Here is a 19,409-nt window from a genome sequence, read left to right as displayed (position 1 = left end):
AATCCTTTGAGAGAACTAGTTTTTCCTCAAATCTGCTACCTCTTATTTTGACATTATAACCTCTCATTTTAGAATGCCCCATAAGAGGAAGATGCGTTGAGCATTTTAACATAACCACCAATTTAGGCAGTGAATTCTAGACGTCTACAGCGGGATTCTCCTGAATCCCCGCGATGGTCCGACGCCGGAGTGAAAAACACCGCGAACCACTCCGGCGTCAGGCCGACCGGAAGGTGCAGAATCCTCCACACATCCAGGGGCTAGGCCAGTGCCAGAGTAGTTGGCGCGGCACCAACCAGCGGCGAAGGGCCGGCGCGAGTTAGTGCATGCGCTGAACCGCCGCCGTGGTTCCGCGCATGCGCAGACCGGCCGGCGTATTCTAGCGCATGCGCAGAGGGGTGTCTTCTCCGTGCCGGCCATGGTGCAGCCCTACAGAGGCCGGCGCGGAATGAAGGAGTGCCACCACGGCACAGGCCCGCCCACAGATCGGTGGGCCCCGATCGCGGACCAGGCCACCATGGGGGCTCACCTGGGTCTGGACCCCCCCCCCCAGTTACCAGCCAGGTCCCGCCATGTGGGACTATGTCCAATCTACGCTGGTGGGACTAGCCAGAAACTGACGGCCGCTTGGCCCATCGGGGCCCGGAGAATTGCCGGGGGGAGCCACCGCCAATGGCCCACGATCGGTGTGATCCCCGCCCAAAAACCGCCGCCAGAGAATACAGCAGCTGACGTTGGACCGGCGGGGCGGGATTCACACCGCCCCCGGGGATTCCCCGACCCGGCGGGGAGTCGGAGAATCATGCCCCATAGAGTCATAGATGTTTACAGCATGGAAACAGGCCCTTCGGCCCAGCTTGTCCATGCCGCCCAGTTTCTATCACTAAGTTAGTCCCACTTGCCCGCATTTGGCCCATATCCCTCTATACCCACCCTGCCCATGTAACTGTCTAACTGCTTTTTAAAGGAAAACATTATTCCCGCCTCTCCCAGTGCCCCTGGCAGCCCGTTCCAGATGCTCACCACCCTCTGTGTGAAAACATTTCTGGTCTCTTTTGTATCTCTCCCCTCTCACCTTAAACGTATAGACCTCTATAAAATCCTCCCTAAGCCTCCTACGCTCCAGGGAAAAAAGTCCCAGCTTATCCAGCCTCCTTATAACTCAAACCATCAAGTCCTGGTAGCACCCTCATGAATCTCTTCTGCAGTCTGTCTAATTTAACAATATCCTTACAGGGTGACCAGAACTGAACACAGTATTCCATTTGTGGTCTTACCAATGTTGTGTACAACTTCTACAATATGTCCCAATTCCTGTATTCAATACTCTGACCAGTAAAACCTAGCCTGCTGAATGCCTTCTTCACCACCCTGTCCACATGCAACTCCACCTTCAAGGAGCACTGTCTTGAACACATAATATAATAATCTTTATTGTCACAAGTTGGCTTACATTGCAATGAAGTTACTGTGAAAAGCCCCTAGTCGCCACACTCCGGCACCTGTTCGGGTACACGGAGGGAGAATTCAGAATGTCCAATTCACCTAACAAGCACGTCTTTCGGGACTTGTGGGAGGAAACCAGAGCACCCGGAAAATCCACGCAGACATGGGGAAAATGTGCAGACTCTGCACAGGCAGTGACCCAAGCTGGGAATCGAATCTGGGACCCTGGCGACCACTGTGCTGCCCTTGATGATTGATCTTCCTCAGTCCCCTGGAGTAAAGATTTTCAAAGATTCACCACCCTTTGAAATTCTTTTTCATCTCAGTCCTAAATGGCCTGCCCTAATTTTGTGTCTGTGTCCCCTTTCTAGAACAACCCAACGCCCCCCCCCCCCCCCCCCCCCCCCAACTCCCTCCCCACCCTCCTCAAGCAACAACATCCTTACTCCATCCACCCGGTCAAACTCTGTAAGAATTTGTAAGTCTGAATGAGATCACCTCTCATTCTTCTAAACTCCAGAGAATAAAGGTTCAGTCTATTTAATCTTTCCTGCTAAAACAATCCCTTCATCCCAGGAATTAATTTAGTCAATCGTCGTTGCATTCCCTCTATGGCAAGTATACCTTTCTTTAGGTAAGGAGTCCAAAAATGCAGTCAGTACTCCAGTTGGGGTCTCACCAATACTCTATGTAATTGCAGTAAACCATTGTTACTGTACATAAATCCCTTTGAAATAAAGGCCAACCCATTCCCAAACAATTCTCAAAGTCAGACTGCAAAGATATTTTGTCCATGTTGAAACATGCCTGTGAGATGTGAGTATGGAGCTATCCATTGTTGTGTTGCTGCCAGAGACCTGTGTGTAAAACGGATCACAGGCAGACGCTCCTGAAGTGATTAGTTGTTCCTGTTATATTGAATTGAGATGGTAGCACAGTGGTTAGCACTGCAGCGCCAGGGATCCGGGTTTAATTCCAGCCTTGGGTAACTGTGTGGAGTTTTCACTTTCTCCCCATGTCTACGTGGGTTTCCTCCGGGTGCTCCGGTTTCCTCCCTCGGTCCAAAGATGTGCAGGTTAGTTGGATTGGCCGTGATAAATTGCTCCTTAGTGTCACTAAAGATGTGCAGGTTAGGAGGGGTTATGGGGATAGAGTAGGGGAGTGGGCCTAGGTAGAGTGCTCTTTTGGAGGGTCAGTGCAGTCTCTATGGGCCGAATGGCCTCCTTCTGCATTGTTGAGATTCTATGGTTCTGGAATTCTATGTAGAATGCAGCACCATCAGAACAAGTTATAGTGTATCGTGCACTGGAGTGGCAAAGAGATGGGTGAGAGCTTCTAGCTGTTCATAGCAGTGGGATTGTCTAGGCCCACCAAAACCTACAGGGTTCCCCGATAGCACAAGGTGGATTCAATGGGAAATCCTATTGACCGTAGCGGGCCGCCTTTCGCTGCCAAGAAACACCCCATGGGGAGGCGGAAGAATCGTGCCATATTCTCTATTCTTCATTGCATTTTACTTTTTATGGGTCTTATATTGCAGTAAATAGAAACAAGACTCAAATTATACATCTGTATGGCTGACATTGTGTCACGGTGGGTGCCAAGGGAGGAGGTGAAAATGTAAGAGGGACAAGAACAGAAAAGGCAGGGTGAGTGTGGTGTGCGGCTAGAAAAGAAGCAAAGTGGAAGAAGACAACAATAGAGGAGTGAAAATGGGGAAGTGAAGAAAGAAAAAAAACATCAAGATAAAAAAAAGAACAGGAATGAACATTAAAAAGGCAAGACAAGCATTTTAGACATTATGATATCGAGGCCCCCGGTCTTTCAGTTAGTGTTTGAGAGGGCGTGCCCGATGCTGATTGAGATTTAATCTGCCTTTTTACCATTTTACTTTGGGGATTTTGCACTTTCCAATGTAAGCTCCAGCAAGGATTGAGAAAGGCAAGCAGCCAAGTAGCAAACAAAGTCCAGAGCAGCCATGCCCCCTTTATTCATCATGAACTGAAGACCCACCCCTTAAGGTCGTTCACTTGACTTGAACTATTTTGAACGGAATCATTATCCTCCCAAAACTGCAAAGCTTCACTCCATTGACTGCTAACTCCCCTCGGACAATGCTCAAACCCCTCTGCCCCCCTCCACCCCCCAACAGTGACAATTGTTCCAGTAAAGCCAGGAATTGAAAGTTTAAATTCTTGTGTAAGTGCGTCTGCTGGGTCTTATGCATATTAATGATGAAAGTTAATTTGGGTGCCTTTCCCCATATCAGAGGATTTGGGTCTATTCTATGTGTGTCTGTCTGTAGGCAGCTCCTTGTCTTAATGCCACTGATGCTTCATCCTGAACTGTTTATCTTGCTGTTTTTTGTCAGTGATGGTTTGCCATTGCCTTCCGCTCTCAGTGGCCAATGTGAGGAGGCTGGAATAGGAATCAAACCTGCGCTGTTGGCATAGATCTGAACCACACGCTAGCCATCCTGCCAACTGAGCTGCGAGCCCCATATGATAAAGATGCGTATGCATTAAACAATTAAAATTCATTGTTTAATCCAATGGCTCTCTAATATGTTCAGTTGCAGGATCGTGTAGTATCTTGGCTCCACTAGTTTTGAACAAACTATCATATTTATTAACACAACTATTTACAGGGTGATGCAGATTCAACACTTCCATGGCTCTGCTTGCTCTTCCATCTGTGCCTCAGGTGGCCCCTCCGGTAGTTTGTGAAGCATTCTACTTCTTTGAATCTGCAAATCTCTGGGCAATATTCCCCCCACACCTGTAATTCTCCCCTCCAACCTCCCAGAGGGGCTACTTACCTGCCATGCATTCCCACACCCTTCAAACCCTTCCTCCCTCCTTTCATGGGTTTGGCCCCCCCGGGCCCGGACCTTGGCAGTACCACCCTGGCACTCAGGCACTATTGCACTGCCACCAGGGCAGTGCTCCAGCCAGCTTGACAGTGGCAGGGTGGCAGTGCCAGTATGCCAGCTGGGCAGTGCCATGGTGCCCGTGTTCCAGGGGAAGGGGCCAGGGGACCACTCTGCACTGATCCAGATCACCCAGGGGTCTCCAATGGCCCAGAGGTGCCGTTCAGCCTAGTCCACATTTGTGTGGACCAGCGCTGAACGGCGCCCGTCTGCAGCCTCGCTGGGGAGGCCAGTGGATCTCATGATGCCGGTGACTATCTGGTAAGTTCATAGAAGTCTTAAAACTGGCTTCGACCAGCAACATGGTAGCGCAGTGGTTAGCACGGCTGCCTCGCGGCACCAAGGACATGGATTCCATCCCGGCCCCGGATCACTGTCCATGTGGAATTTGTACATTCTCCCCATGTCTATCTGGGTCTCACCCCTACAACCCAAAGATGTGCAGGGTAGGTAAATTAATTGCCCCTTAATTTAAAAAAAAGAATTGGAAACTCTAATTTTTTTTTTTAAATGGCTTTGTCGTGTGCCGTTTGGTCCCACCCCGTGGGAGGGATCCTGACTTGGACGCCTTGTGAGACCCATAAGAGGGCTCTCCGGCATTCACCCGCCACACCACGCTCGAGCGAGAGCGCAACATGGCCGGTTGATCGCGCCCAATTTACCCAATGTCGAAACATTGAAGGAATGCACTCTACCAAATACAAGCTTTTCTGCTGCTCTCTTCTCCTTCACAAACTTGACTTCGACTGGACTTGCATCTTACAAGTGCAAGTGCTGCTCTTTTTGCCAAATGTAATAACTTGGCTCCACCAGTTATGAACAAGCTACAGCATTTATTAACACAACTATTTACAGGGTGATGCAGATTCAATCCTTCCAATCATGGCTCCAGGATCTAACTGCAAAAAAGTCCGCACACTGCTCGTATGATCCTGCGTACTTGTTACCGATTGGGCAAGCAGGTCACCGGCCCTGCAGAAGATCGCCCCTTAAAGGGGCAGCTACGATTAATAATTAGAAACCCCCTCTACAGTTATATTATGTAATGCTCAATGCAAAAGTATTGCATGTAAAGAGTGTTTGAAGACTGATATTTACTTGCAGATATCAGTGAGATGGGTGTGCCTCTCTATCATTGGAGATTATATCTATCCCTGGTGTGATGTTAACAATGGGTCTCATTCTAAATATTTCCTGTTTTACAGTTGAATTGAAAGATGAACTCGCAGAATGTGCTTCTCCAAAATGCCTATGAAAATAAAAATAGAATTTGATTTACACAGCCTGATAAAGCTGTGGCCCAGCAAAACACTGACAAGCTGGTTGTAGATTAGATGGCTTGTTTTTTTACACCTTTGTGCATCTTCTTGAGGCACAATGCACAAACACAAGAGGCTAGAGACTCCGTTAACACCTGTTACACTCCACACGGAGCTTTAAGCTAAAATGATGAGATCATAGTGCGCTCTGCTGCCACCCACCATGAGACTGACCCTGCTCAGTAAGGGCATTCACATTATTTTGCAGAGCCCCAGGGAGATCTGTGGCCTGCACATTGGGAACATTTGGTTTAATCAAAAGACAAATCTTTGAAATGCAGCTACGTACAAAGTCTGCTGTGACTGCGTCTACAGGCCTAGATTTCAACTGTCCATTGAGATTTGTTTCTCATATTACTTGCCCTTGAGAGTTTAGCTGCAGGGCGGTTGCTACAATTAGGCTTGGCACACAAGAGAGTACAAAAGATCGAAAAACATGGCGAGTTAGATGCAGAATAAGAGAGACACACACAGGAGAGAAATAGAGAGGATGAGTGAAACAGAGAGAAAAATGCACAGAAGAGAGGGAAGTACCAAATTCAAGTTAAGGTCATTGGGCTACAGAGCCAGCCGTCTGCTATGCATCCCTCCTGACATTCATCAATGTCTACCTGTAAGAACAGGCGGTCGAAACAATATTGTTCGTTTGACACTACCACACAAACTCAAAGAAATTTGCATCTATGTAGTATCATTCACAACTTCAGAATGTCCCAAAGCACTTCACCTCCACTTATTCTGAAGTGTAGTCACTGTTGAAATGTAGGAAATGCAGCATTCAATTTGTGCACAGCAAGTTCCCACAACCAACAGATGTCACCACAACCAGAAGAGGGCATCCACCCACCCGCCGCTCTTCAAAATAGCGCCCGGCCAAGCGATCTTTTACATCCATCTGATAAAGCAGATAGGACCTCAGCTTAACTCAGCCAAGTCAGTGGGATGTCAGTGAGATTATGTGCTCAAGTCTCTGGAACTTGAACCCACAACCATCTGAGTTAGAGGTAAGAGTGTTAACTGAGTCATGGATGACTGGAAACCAGCCAAGAGCTGGTAAGAGGAACAACCTTTTTGTAGCCTTTAAAAAACAACTTTGGGATAAACACCAATGCAGAACTCAATATGAGTTATATAGTGGATTTTGTCTGAACATTAGTTCCCAATACAATTTCTAATAAAACATAGATTCAAGATCAGAGGCAGAAGGTGTGGAGGGGACATGTGGAAGAACTTTTTTACGCAGAGGGTAGTGGGAGTCTGGAATTTGCTGCCCAAGTTGGTGGTGGAGGCAGAGACCCTAAACTATTTTAAGAAGTACCTGGACCTGCACCTCCAGTGCTCTAAACTACAGGGCTATGGGCTCGGCGCAGGAAGGTAGGATTATAAAGGGCACCGGGATGACTTCTGGCTGGCAAGGACAAGATGGGCCAAATGGCCTTCTTCTGTGCTGTAACTTTTCTATGATTCAAACAAAATTTTCAGTTAGTGTTTCTGTCTTATTGGTGGTCAGTCCTGGAACTCTCTTATGCAATTCACTCACCCCCACTGGGAAAAAGATATCATGCCAGGCACAACAACAATGTGTATTTATTTAGCACCTTTATTGTTGTCAAACATCCCAAGGTCCCCAATAGGGTCATTATCAAACTGAAAGGGGTACGGGGCCAAAACCTTGGTCAAAGAGCTGGTTTTATGGGGCATCTTAAATGGGGAGAGAGAGGGAGAGAGGTGGCAATGTTTAGGGAGGGAATTTCAGAATGTAGGGCCCAGGCAGCTGCGAGCACGGCCGCCATGGATGGAGTGGTTAAAATAGGGGGTGCTCAGGAGTCCAGAATTGGGGAAAAGAGATCTCAGAAAGTTAAAGGCCTGGAGACTGGTGTAGTATAAGTGAGGAGCGAGGCCATGCAGGGATTTAAATGAGAATTTTAAATTCAATGCATTGCCAAGCCCTTCCTGTTTCCTCCTGGGGGAAATTGGAGAGCAAGAAAATTATGGGGTGGGACATTATTGTTGTCAAAGCAAACTACCAGGGACAATTTCTGCTGTCAAGAACCTGCAATTATTTAATGTCACTAGGCACCAGCAAGCTTTCGTAGCTATGTGTCAATCCTGAAGACTGCATTGCACGCATGATTCTTTAAGGAGGTAGATTATCCAATTTCAGTCCTATTAAACATGCTATGAAGCGGAGAATGAGTCATTGAGATGGGAAAGTGGGAGAGTAAAGCCTGTGTGTATACGTTACAACAACAAGAGTCCCAAATTTCCACTTCAGTACTTAATTAAATGACATGGTACACCTATCTTGTTGAAATGATCAGCAGACTCGCTCCCCAAACCTATGTGACTCGAATTTGTTCTCCCGGGCCAGAGGCTCAATTGTGTAGACAAAGTGGGTCTTCCAGCAACAGTCCTCCTTGACAGACAGACGGAGCCTAGTCTTGCAAAGCCAGAAAGGTGGGGCCTTTGTTTTTCCAGAAAGAGGAGTTACCATCTTTTCGATGTTAAACCAAGGTCTCATCTGGCTCCTCACTTGAATGTAAAGCATCATCAGGCCACTAATCGGGGAGGAACACGGACACTCTCACTGGTCTCTTCAGAGACCAAAATTCATCCCCCATCCAACAGCACTAAAAAATGGATCATTTAGTCTTTACATTGCTGTTAGTGGGAGCTTGCTGTGCACATATTGGCTGCCACATTTTCTATGTTAAGATAATAACCACACTTGCGGAGCCACAGGACTAGAGTGGAGTAATGGGACTGACTGAATTGTTCCATAGAGAGGGAGCTGACATGGAGATGACGGCCCTAATGGCCTCCTGTGGCATAATTAATCCGTGACTCTATGGTTTGGATCTTCCAATCCCGCCCACACCAACACCCACCAGTTTCGGGACTGAAAAATCCATCCTATGACTCACAAAATATTTCATTGGCTGTTGTGAGGTTGTGACATGACAGAATTAAAGTCTTTCTTCATGAAACACCATGTTGTCTTGCCATTTTTTGTTATCATAGAAATCCTACAGTGCAGAAGGAGGCCATTCAGCCCATCAAGTCTGCACCAACCCTCCGACGGAGCACCGTAACTAGGCCCTATGACCGTAACCCGACCTATCTTTTGGACACTTAAAGGGCAGTTTAGAATGGCCAATCCACCTAACCTGCACATGTCTGGACTGTTAAATGAGCAGTGGGAGCAGGTATTTAGTCCCAATGCGTGCGTGGAGCAGACCTGATGAGCCAGCCAGTCTTATCCAGCCTGTCAATTTTATATTTTCCATTTTGCATCGTTTGTTCTTGAGCCAGTGGGTTCTGTGCCTTCCAGGTAAGCAACGGAAAACAGCCTCAAAGAACTATATTCTAGAGTAAATTTGGTGTTCTCTTCTCATCAATTCCAAGGCAGAGGGCATTAATGTGGCATTCCTTTAGCTTTGAGTCCTGAAAGTATTCCGATACCACTAACCTTTGAACCATTAAAAGGTTATAGCATAGGAAGAGGCCATTCAGCCCATCATAGCTGAGAAAAACAAAACAGACACCATTCTAATCCTACCTTCGAGCACTTGGTCCTGAACCCTGCAGGGTACAGCACTTCATGTGCAAATCCAGGTACCTTTGAAATTAGTTAAGGGTTTCTATCTCAATCACCAATCCGAGCACCTCTGGGTGAAAAGGCTTTTCCTAATATTCTCTCTAATCTTTCTGCCAAAAATCTTAAATCTGCTCCTGTTAATTGACTTCTCCACCAGGGGAAACAATGTGCACTCTATCTAGGCCGAGAGCATCGATATTGCCTTGGTGGCTTTCTTTAACAGCATGGGATACAATTCATCTGTCCCTGGTGACTTATCAACCTTCAAGGACAACAGGGGCGAGATTTTCCCATCGGGAGACTAAGTGCCAACGCCAGAGTGAAAACTGGAACGTTTCACTCCGGCGTCGGAGGCGGCTCCTCGCCCCCAATTCTCCCACCCCCGGGGGGCTAGGAGTGGCGCCGCGTCATTTACGCGCCGATCGCGGGCCAGACCCCTTTTGAGCGCCCACCCCCGGTGCTGGATCCCCCCCCCCCCCCCCCCCCCCACAGGCTGCCCCCAGCAACGTTCCCGCGCTGTTCATGCCGGCAGCGACCAGGTGTGGTCAGCACCGGCGGGAACACGTCGTATTGGGCAGGACGCTCGGCCCATCCGGGCCGGAGAATCATCGCTCGCCCATTACAAACGGCGAGCGCGATTCTTGGAGCGGCCAGCCGTAAATCTCGCCACGCTGGTTTGGGGGGGCGGGAGAATCGTGTGCGGGTGCCGGGGCGGCGAGGCGGGACTTGCCCGGCGCCCCCGCGATTCTCCCACCCGACATGTGGGGGGGGGGGGGGGGGGGAATTGAGCCCCAGGTCTCTAGTAATTCCTCTCGCTTAACCATGAACTGTCTATAGTGCCTGGCAATCAACGAATGCCTGCAATAATCAAACTCCCACGTTTCATGGCAAAACAAGGGCAATATTGTAGCCATATTTTGTGTTCTTTGTGTAACATGTATCCTTATTCTCTTTATCCCCAGCAATCTGCATCCTACCATGCTTGAATGGAGGCCTCTGTTTGGCACCTTATAAATGTGATTGCCCATCAGGATGGACTGGCTCACGATGCCAGCGTGGTAAGGCTGCTTCAGAGTCTCATGTCTCGCAATGCAGGGGTTTCTGAAATGAATCTTACGGCACAGATGGAGGCCATTCAGTCCATCAAGCCCATTCCAGTCCTGAAGAAATATCCATTTTGACTCACTTCCATCACTCCTGCCAGCCAACCCACTATTTCCTTGTAGCCCTACACATTAGTCCCTTTTCAAGTATTTAGCCAATTGGGGGAGTGGGGTGGCATAATCATGCTATCGCTGGATTAGTAGTCCAGGCTAATGACCCGGGCACATGGGATCAAATCCCATCATGGAAGGTGGTGGTATTTGAACTCAATGAATAAAATATGGAATTGAGAGCTAATCTCAGTAATGATTGTTGTTAAAAACCCATCTGGTTCACTAATAGCCTTTTGGAGAAGGAAATCTCCCAATCTTACCCAGACTGGCCTACATATGACTCTGGATCCTCGGTAACGGGGTTGATTCTGAACTGCTGCCTGAAAGGACCGAGTAAGCCACTAAGTTTAAGGCCAATTTGGGATGGGCAACAAATGCTTACTTTGCCAGGGAAGGCACACATGCCATATGAGAATAAAATTCTCATTTGAAAGTTACCATTGAATCTGCTTCCATCACCATTGAAGAGCATAACAACTCACTACATTAAAGTATTTCTCCCCATCTTCCCCTTGACTCTTTCTGTCAATGGGCCTGAATCTGTGCGCTCTGGTTACTGGCTCTCCTGCCAGTGTAAATAATTTCTCCTCATTATCCTTAACAGCCTTTTTGATTTTGAAGACGTTGTGGTCTTGTAGTGAAGTGGGTTGCCCCGCGGCCTCTGAGCCAGAGGCTCTGGGTTTGCGTCCCACCCCAGGAATTGACAACCGAGGGAGGTGCGTTCATAACACGGCCAAAAAGGTTGAGTATCGACCTGAAAATCCTCCCACACACATCAATGACAGGCGGTAAGAGCAGTAGAGATTCCTGGTCAGACAGGTGACGGGGAAAAAAACTTGGAGCTCTACTGCTTCTATCCATGTCTTCGGAGGACAACACCAATGCAAAAGCAACTTGGATTCCCTGCGTGAACAGTAACATACCACCCCCTGAATTGCTCCTGAACCATATCAAGTTTTATCTTGTTTACAGGTCAGACAGTTCCTAGGAAACTGGCTGTTTAACACCCACACTCTATTTCATGAGGATTTGTTCAGGTCAAGTCAGAGGCCTTTTCATATGTCTTTCGAAAACTGTGAAAGATAGAGAGCACAAGTTGCCTGTTCACATAGGATGTTTAAGGGGGGTTGTATCATGCATCTAAAAACACAAAGCTAAATATGTGAACTATCGGATGATCTGTTGGTCTAATTTAACTGGTATGATTTCTGTCCATTAATTAGCTGTGTGCCAGTCTCCGTGTTTAAATGGTGGTAAATGCATTCGACCTAATCGATGTCTCTGCCTTCCAAGCTGGAGTGGCAACGACTGTTCAAGGTAAGTCCATTTCCGTCATTTTAATCATTTGTGTCCCAATTTAAAGCCCACGTTTTAAAATGGTCAAGAGGACGAGGCTATAACTGTAACATGTCGAAGTGCTACAAAGGTCAAATTGCATCTTTTTGTTTTGAAATCTTTCATTCCATCAGCTGGTACATGTCTCCTCGCATCACACATTTGTCATGATCGGGATGTTGTTATCAAATTGAAACAGTTGAAAGGGAAGTTATTAAGGGGGAAGTTATTAAGGGTTATATCTAGAGAACTGTAGCTGTATGGGGTATTTATGTTCGTAGTTGATAAAAATGCTTACTGTGTGTGTTTATAGAAATGTGACCTGAATTCATAGAATAAACTTTATTTTTGATTTAAAGTGCTTAAGGCCTCCTTTGAATAACAGCTGAAAGGCAGGCCCTTATGCTCCTCATAACCAAAATCTATAAACAGTTGTGGGTCAGGTGAACTCCATGATATAGTTTGGAGTTTTCTAAACCCTGGCCCATAACAGTATCAATCACTTCCAACTCTTGCTGGTGTCTCCTTCTTGTGGGGGGGCAGTCCTGCCGCTAAGGGCAAATACAAAAGCTGCAATTTGAATTCGGCCACCGCAGCCACCCCCCCCACCCCCCAACCCAACACTGAGGGCACGGACCCTGATGCTTTCCTCTTTCCTGAGGCCCTCTAGCTCCCACAAACAACAAATGGAAAATGACCATTTCATCTGTTTTTGTGATGTAGATGGATAAATATTAATCAGGACACCGGGGAAAACTCCCCTGCTCTTCTTCAAAACAGTGCTATGTGACCTCCTACATCCAGAGATGGCAGGCAGAGCCTTGGTTTAATGTCTGATCCGAAGCACACAGCCTACACTGCAGTACGACTACTGTCCTGGAATGTCAGTCTAGACTTGGTTCAAAACTCTGGAGTGGGATTTAAACCCACAACCTTGTGATTCAGAGGCAAGACCACTTTGAGGCAAGACCACTTCGACCTCAAAGTTGAAACCACAACAGCTGGTCTGAATGATGTTTCACTGATGCTGGTAGAGGGATCAATAGTGGCCAAGGCACCCAGGGACATACATAGCCTGAGGAAGTCTTGCATTTTAAAAAGCCTGATTTGATTTTGGTCATATTCATGTATCACTATGGCAACCTTAATGAAACTGAGCAAGCAGCTCAGATGAATGTTGTTTACCAGTGTTGCCCGATACTTACTGGCAGATGTTGCCAATTGGTTCAGTCCTGGCAATTAAGAGAACATGGCCTGTTGAAAACTTCAAAACCAATAGCTTTACAGCCCTCTATAATGCCTCTATTGTTGCTCTGTAATGCGAACACCTCGCGTTTGAATAGCTCTTCCAGTTTTTGTTTTTTGTCTCCCATTCTACGTTGCACTGACCCTCCTGCTTCACTACCTTTGTTTTCTCTGCTTTATTCTAGATTCTGGGTGAAGTATTCTTTCTACCACTCCCTCTGTTTTTTTCATCCTTTTCATTATCCCGACTTGAATGCAAGTTTAAAAAATAAAACTGAACCCTTTTCTGGCCAACTTAGCACTCTGCTTGCTACCTTGTCTGATTTTAAACTTGTACTGTACTTCAAGAAATGCGAGCAATAGTTTTCACAATAGTATTTCATCACATTGGGTGGGTTATGGTGGAGCACAGAACATTCCTGAACTGTGCATGAACTATACTTGGGTGCAGTTCTCATCATTGTTAATTGATTAGATAGTGGTGAATATTTTATGTGGAATATGCTCCCATGACTACTTCCTCCTTTAAACATTTTTCTTGAAAGCAACTTCTCACTAGTTGGTGGTGAAGCAGGTTGGAGGCTTGCTGGGAATGTGTCTTTTGGAGTTATGCAAAGTAACAGGTACCATAGAGAAATCCTAAAGGAGCACCATCATGCAACACACAGCTTCAGAATGCTCTAATCTCCACCTTAAACCCACCCAATGTGATTAAATACTATTGTGAAAACTATTGCGAGCATTTCTGGAAATACGAGTTTAAAATATGAAAAGGTAGCAAGCAGAATTCTCAGTTGACCAGAAAAGGAACTGGATGAGCCACATAAATAGTGTGGCTATAAGAGCAGGTCAGAGCTTCTGTGGGAAGTAACTCAACTCCTGGTGGCCTAAAACCTGTCCACTATCTACAAGGCACAAATCAGAAATGTGATGGAATGCTCCCCACTTGCTGTGATGAATGCAGCTCCAATAACACTCAGGAACGTTCATGCCTTCCAAGACAAAGCAGCCCACATGGTTGGCACCCCATCTTACACATTTACACCCTCCAGATGGCAGCATCTACAAGATGCACTGCAGCAACTCACCAAGGCTCCTGAAACAGCACCTTCCATACCAACGACCACTACCATTTAGAAGGACAAGGGCAGCAACTGCATGGGAACACCACATAGGAAGTCCTCCTCCAAGCCACAAACAATACTGATTTGGGAGGATATATCTTTTTAATTTAAAGTGCCCAATTCCTTTTTTTAATAAAGGGGCAATTTAGTATGGCCAATTCACCTGTCCTGCACATCCTTTTGGGTGTGGGGATGAGACCCACACAGACACGGGGAGAATGTGCAAACTCCACAGGAACAGTCACCTGGGGTCGGGATAGAACTCGAGTCCTCAGTGCCGTGAGGCAGCAGTGCTAAGCACTGCGCCACCATGCCGCCCAGAGCTGTTCCTTCAATGTCACGGAGTTAAAATCCTGGAACACCCACTCTAACAGCACTGTGGGTGTACCTACACCACATGGACTGTGGCAGATGGCTCCTATTTGTTGCAATTTGAGGTGCAAATATATATTTTAGTAGTACGGTAGCATAGTGGTTAGCACTGTGGCTTCAGAGCGCCAGGGTCCCAGGTTCGATTCCTTGCTGGGTCGTTGTCTGTACGGAGTCAACGCGTTCTCCCCGTGTCTGCGTGGGTTTCCTCCGAGTGCTCCAGTTTCCTCCCACAGTCCAAAGATGTGCGGGTTAGATGGGTTGGCCACGCTAAATTGCCCTTAGTGTCCAAAAAAGATTAGGCGGGGTTATTGGGTTAAGGGGATAGGGTGGAAGTGTGGGCTAAAGTGGGTTGGTGCAGACTCGATGGGCCGAATGGCCTCCTTCTGCACTGTATGTTCTATGTTCTACATGTGAAGATCAAGAAGGTAACTCTCCATCACTTTCTCAAGAGCAATTAAGGATGGGCTACAAATGTTGGCCTCCCCGGTGAGGCTCCCATTCCATTAATGAATAAAAAATGTTTCCGTCGCTGAAATGTAATGCAAAAATATTCAAATATGGCTTTAGTTTGAATTAAAGGCACACTCACCTGATGTGTTACAGCCAATGAAATATTTTTGAAGTGTATTTACTGTTGCAATTTAGGAACTGTAGCAGCCATTTCGCACCCAGCACAATATTCGCCAGGACACTAGGAAGAACATTCCTACTGGCCTTTGAAAGAACAGCTCTGGAATTTTTTATGTCCAGTGAGAAGTCAGACAGGGCCTTGAGTTTAACATCTCAACCAAAAGGCAGCACTTCCAACAGTGCAGCACTCCCAGTAGACAATGGGAGCATGAACCTAGATGTTGTGCTTACGTCCCCAGAGTGGGACTTGAACCCAGATCCTTCTGACTTGGAGAACAAGATCACTAACCCCCTAAGACACAGCAGACAATAACAATGTATAGTTGTAGGGTGGCATGTGGCGCAGTGGTTAGCACTGGGACTACGGCGCTGAGGACCCGGGTTCGAATCACGGCCCTGGGTCATTTTCTATGTTGAATTTGCACATACTCCCCGTGTCTGCGTGGGTTTCGCCCCCACAGCCCAAAGATGTGCAGGTTAGGTGGATTGAATCACAGAATCATAGAATTTACAGTGCAGAAGGAGGCCATTCGGCCCATCGAGTCTGCACCAGCTCTTGGAAAGAGCACCCTACTATGGCCCACGCCACCACCCTATCCGCGTAACCCAGTAACCCCACCTAACCCTATTGGCCACACTAAATTGCCCCTTCATTGGGAAAAAAATAATTGATTTTTTTTTAAACGTATTGTATACCTAAACTAACACTTTGCTCTTTTCATTTCAGGAGAAGAAAGTCTTCCTATTTCTCCCTCTCCTAAATAATATCACTACCCGCAAAGACCCTCAAGTATCTGCATTAATGAAACTGCTGGGGAAGGCAGCACTCCAATGGCATTTAGCTACACCTGTACTTCATTGTATCGTTTGAAATCCTGATATATTTTGATACAAATCTGTAAAACAAAGCTGTATTTTTTCATATGCAAAATGTTTTTTTGAAAGAAATACTATATAATGTTGTGGAGGCATCTTTGACAAATCATAGATTTGCATTTTTACACATTCAGCGGCATTGATTAAGCTAAAGATCAAATGGATTAACTTTAGGAAGTTGTAAAATTTTCATTCATGATTTGTAATTTTTGTTTTAAAAAGACAGATGTTTTTTGCCCCAGTCCAGCCTTGGTGACAAGTAGTACTTACCCACTTACTGATAGGCAAAAAGGTTTTTGTTACTCAAGCTGATTCAGGGGGACATGCGAGTCAAGATAATTTAAAAACACGCTCCACCAAAATGCTCCATACTCGCTCTATTTGATTTGATATCAAGGAACTCCAGACCATAGAGATAACTTTGCAAGTAGCTAATTTTAATTTTACATAATGTGTATATATAGATTCAGTAAGCAAAATAAATCCTGTAAGACTATCTTCTTTCATCTTTCACATGATTATACAAATAAAATCAATAAAAGGTAAATGCTGTGGTTATATGTTCTGTTTTTCTCCTGATAGCGCACTATCAAGTTTCTTTCTGTAATAACTTATCATCTTTAATGCAACAAAAATGACCTAAGTGCTTCACAGGATTGTTCCCACATGAAAATCTGACCCTGGGCTGCCTAAGCAGGTATTAGCACAGTTGACCCAAAACCTCAGTCAAAAAGGTAGGGATTAAGGAGAGAGAGAACCAGAGACTCCCCACGGTGCAGAAGGAGGCCATTCAGCCCACTGAGTCTGCACTGACCCTCCCAAAGAGTCCCCACCTCGGCCCACTCCTGAGGTTTAGGAGAGGAATTCCAGAGCTTAGGATCTAGACAGTTGAAGGCACAACCACCAATGGCAGAGCCAAGGAGAATGAGAATGGAAGAGGCTGTCATCTCAAACTGCAGAGACCAGATTCATTCAGCCATGTGTCCAATCTGGGACCAGTAAACCATTCCCATCTGTTATGGGTGATTTTTCTTTTCTGTCCCTTTAGTTTATGCATCATATTTAAACTGTTGCTTCAATTAATCTTGTTTTAATTTTTTTTAACTTTAATTTTTCCAATTAAGGGGCAATTTAGCTTGGCCTGCACATCTTTGGGTTGTGCGGGTCAGACCCATGCAGACACAAGGGGCAAATGTGCAAACATGGACAGTAACCTGGGGCCAGGATCGAACCAGGATCCTCGGAGTCATGAGGCAGCAGTGCTAACCACTGGGCCACCCTTGCTTCAATGATTTTGATCACTTTGGATAATCTATGTCTCCTGAATACCTCCTACAGCACTCCGACTGCAGATGGTGAAAATCTCTTTCTGAGCCCACTTCCAACACCAATCTACATCAGATGGATGTCCATCAAGGGACGTTTTAGCCTCACAGTCTACAATTGACTGTGCTGCCACCAAAGCAGCAAAGTGTGTTAATGTGGACCCTGATGGCAAGGTCTCCATGGGCAGTGCCCTCTGAAGGTGGCCACATTTTCCCCAAGGACGCTGCAGGCTGCCTACACCATGTAAGATGATGCCACATAATCTGGAAACAGAAACCCTCCGCAGACACACAACCACTATTCAAACTCCTTAGTCGGCCTGGCAATGGGAAACAAACCAGTCTGTTTGATTTCCAGTGATGTGTGCTTCCTACTGGAAGGATATTGGGCGAGATTCTCCAGACTCACGACGGGTCGGAGAATAGCGGGCGTCGGAAATTTTTACGGCGACGCTGTTCCGACGCCCTCCCGCTATTCTCCGAACCCCGCAAATTGTCGGAGTCGCGTTTCCCGACAAACGCCTCCTTCCCGCCCCTGACACGACCAGAATCGCCACTGAGAGCCCCCCCGCTATTCACCGGCCCGGATGGGCCGAAGTCCCGACGTCATGGCGCCCTGTTTGGACGTCGTGAAACACACCTGCTTTTTAAATTCGTCAACCAGTCGGCCTGGCTGACGACTGCTTGGAGGAGGTCAGGGCACCACTCTGCGCACCGCTCAGCGCACCGCTCAGCGCACCGCTCGAGTCTGGCCACAACGGGGAAGGCATCCCTGGGACCGGGAGGGGGTCCAGAATGGGGGCGGTGGGGGAGACGGAGGGGGCAGTGGGGGAGACGGAGGGGGCAGTGGGGGAGGCGGAGGGGGCAGTGGGGGAGACGGAGGGGGCAGTGGGGGAGACGGAGGGGGCAGTGGGGGAGACGGAGGGGGCAGTGGGGGAGACGGAGGGGGCAGTGGGGGAGACGGAGGGGGCAGTGGGGGAGACGGAGGATGCAGTGGGGGAGATGGAGGGGGCAGTGGGGGAGACGGAGGAGGCAGTGGGGGAGATGGAGGGGGCAGTGGGGGAGACGGAGGAGGCAGTGGGGGAGATGGAGGGGGCAGTGGGGGAGACGGAGGAGGCAGTGGGGGAGATGGAGGGGGCAGTGGGGGAGACGGAGGGGGCAGTGGGGGAGACGGAGGAGGCAGTGGGGGAGATGGAGGGGGCAGTGGGGGAGACGGAGGAGGCAGTGGGGGAGATGGAGGGGGCAGTGGGGGAGACGGAGGAGGCAGTGGGGGAGATGGAGGGGGCAGTGGGGGAGACGGAGGAGGCAGTGGGGGAGATGGAGGGGGCAGTGGGGGAGACGGAGGGGGCAGTGGGGGAGACGGAGGAGGCAGTGGGGGAGACGGAGGGGGCAGTGGGGGAGACGGAGGGGGCAGTGGGGGAGACGGAGGGGGCAGTGGGGGAGACGGAGGGGGCAGTGGGGGAGACGGAGGATGCAGTGGGGGAGATGGAGGGGGCAGTGGGGGAGACGGAGGAGGCAGTGGGGGAGATGGAGGGGGCAGTGGGGGAGACGGAGGAGGCAGTGGGGGAGATGGAGGGGGCAGTGGGGGAGACGGAGGAGGCAGTGGGGGAGATGGAGGGGGCAGTGGGGGAGACGGAGGGGGCAGTGGGGGAGACGGAGGAGGCAGTGGGGGAGATGGAGGGGGCAGTGGGGGAGACGGGGGAGGCAGTGGGGGGCGACGGAGGGGGGGGGGGTTTAGGTAGAGAGTGAGCCGTCCAACCCCGTAACAAAATGTCTGCCACCATGCCATGGTGTGCAGGTGACGAGGACACGGCCGCTGGTTCCCCTGTGGCTTCCGGCCACAGGCCACTGACGCACCCGTGAGGAGGACATAGTTTACTGGCCGTTGGATGCAGGAAGTGACCAGGGGTTAGGCTGACCGCGTGTCAGCAGCGCGACCAGGCCACCGGGACACACTGGTATCCCATGGCTGGCGGCTGCCGAGGTGTCGACT

General features: G+C 48.3%; 1 protein-coding gene across 3 annotated transcripts in view; it reads left to right on the top strand.

Moving 5' to 3' along the window:
• Nucleotides 1-16,638, top strand: part of svep1 (sushi, von Willebrand factor type A, EGF and pentraxin domain containing 1) — a 225,490-nt gene extending 208,852 nt beyond the window's left edge. For all 3 annotated transcript variants that reach the window (XM_038804133.1, XM_038804134.1, XM_038804132.1), the window contains exons 47-49: nt 10,255-10,350; nt 11,733-11,826; nt 15,943-16,638. In XM_038804133.1, the coding sequence (XP_038660061.1) occupies nt 10,255-10,350; nt 11,733-11,826; nt 15,943-15,976 (224 nt within the window). In that variant the 3' untranslated portion in view covers nt 15,977-16,638. The remainder of the gene's footprint in view (nt 1-10,254; nt 10,351-11,732; nt 11,827-15,942) is intronic.
• Nucleotides 16,639-19,409: the final 2,771 nt, after the last annotated feature.

Source organism: Scyliorhinus canicula, chromosome 8 (assembly GCF_902713615.1).
Source record: "Scyliorhinus canicula chromosome 8, sScyCan1.1, whole genome shotgun sequence".
In the NCBI taxonomy this organism is placed as follows: Eukaryota; Metazoa; Chordata; class Chondrichthyes; order Carcharhiniformes; family Scyliorhinidae; genus Scyliorhinus; species Scyliorhinus canicula.
The sequence above is the reverse complement of the archived record's forward strand: the minus strand, read 5'-3'. Positions and strand labels throughout refer to the sequence as shown.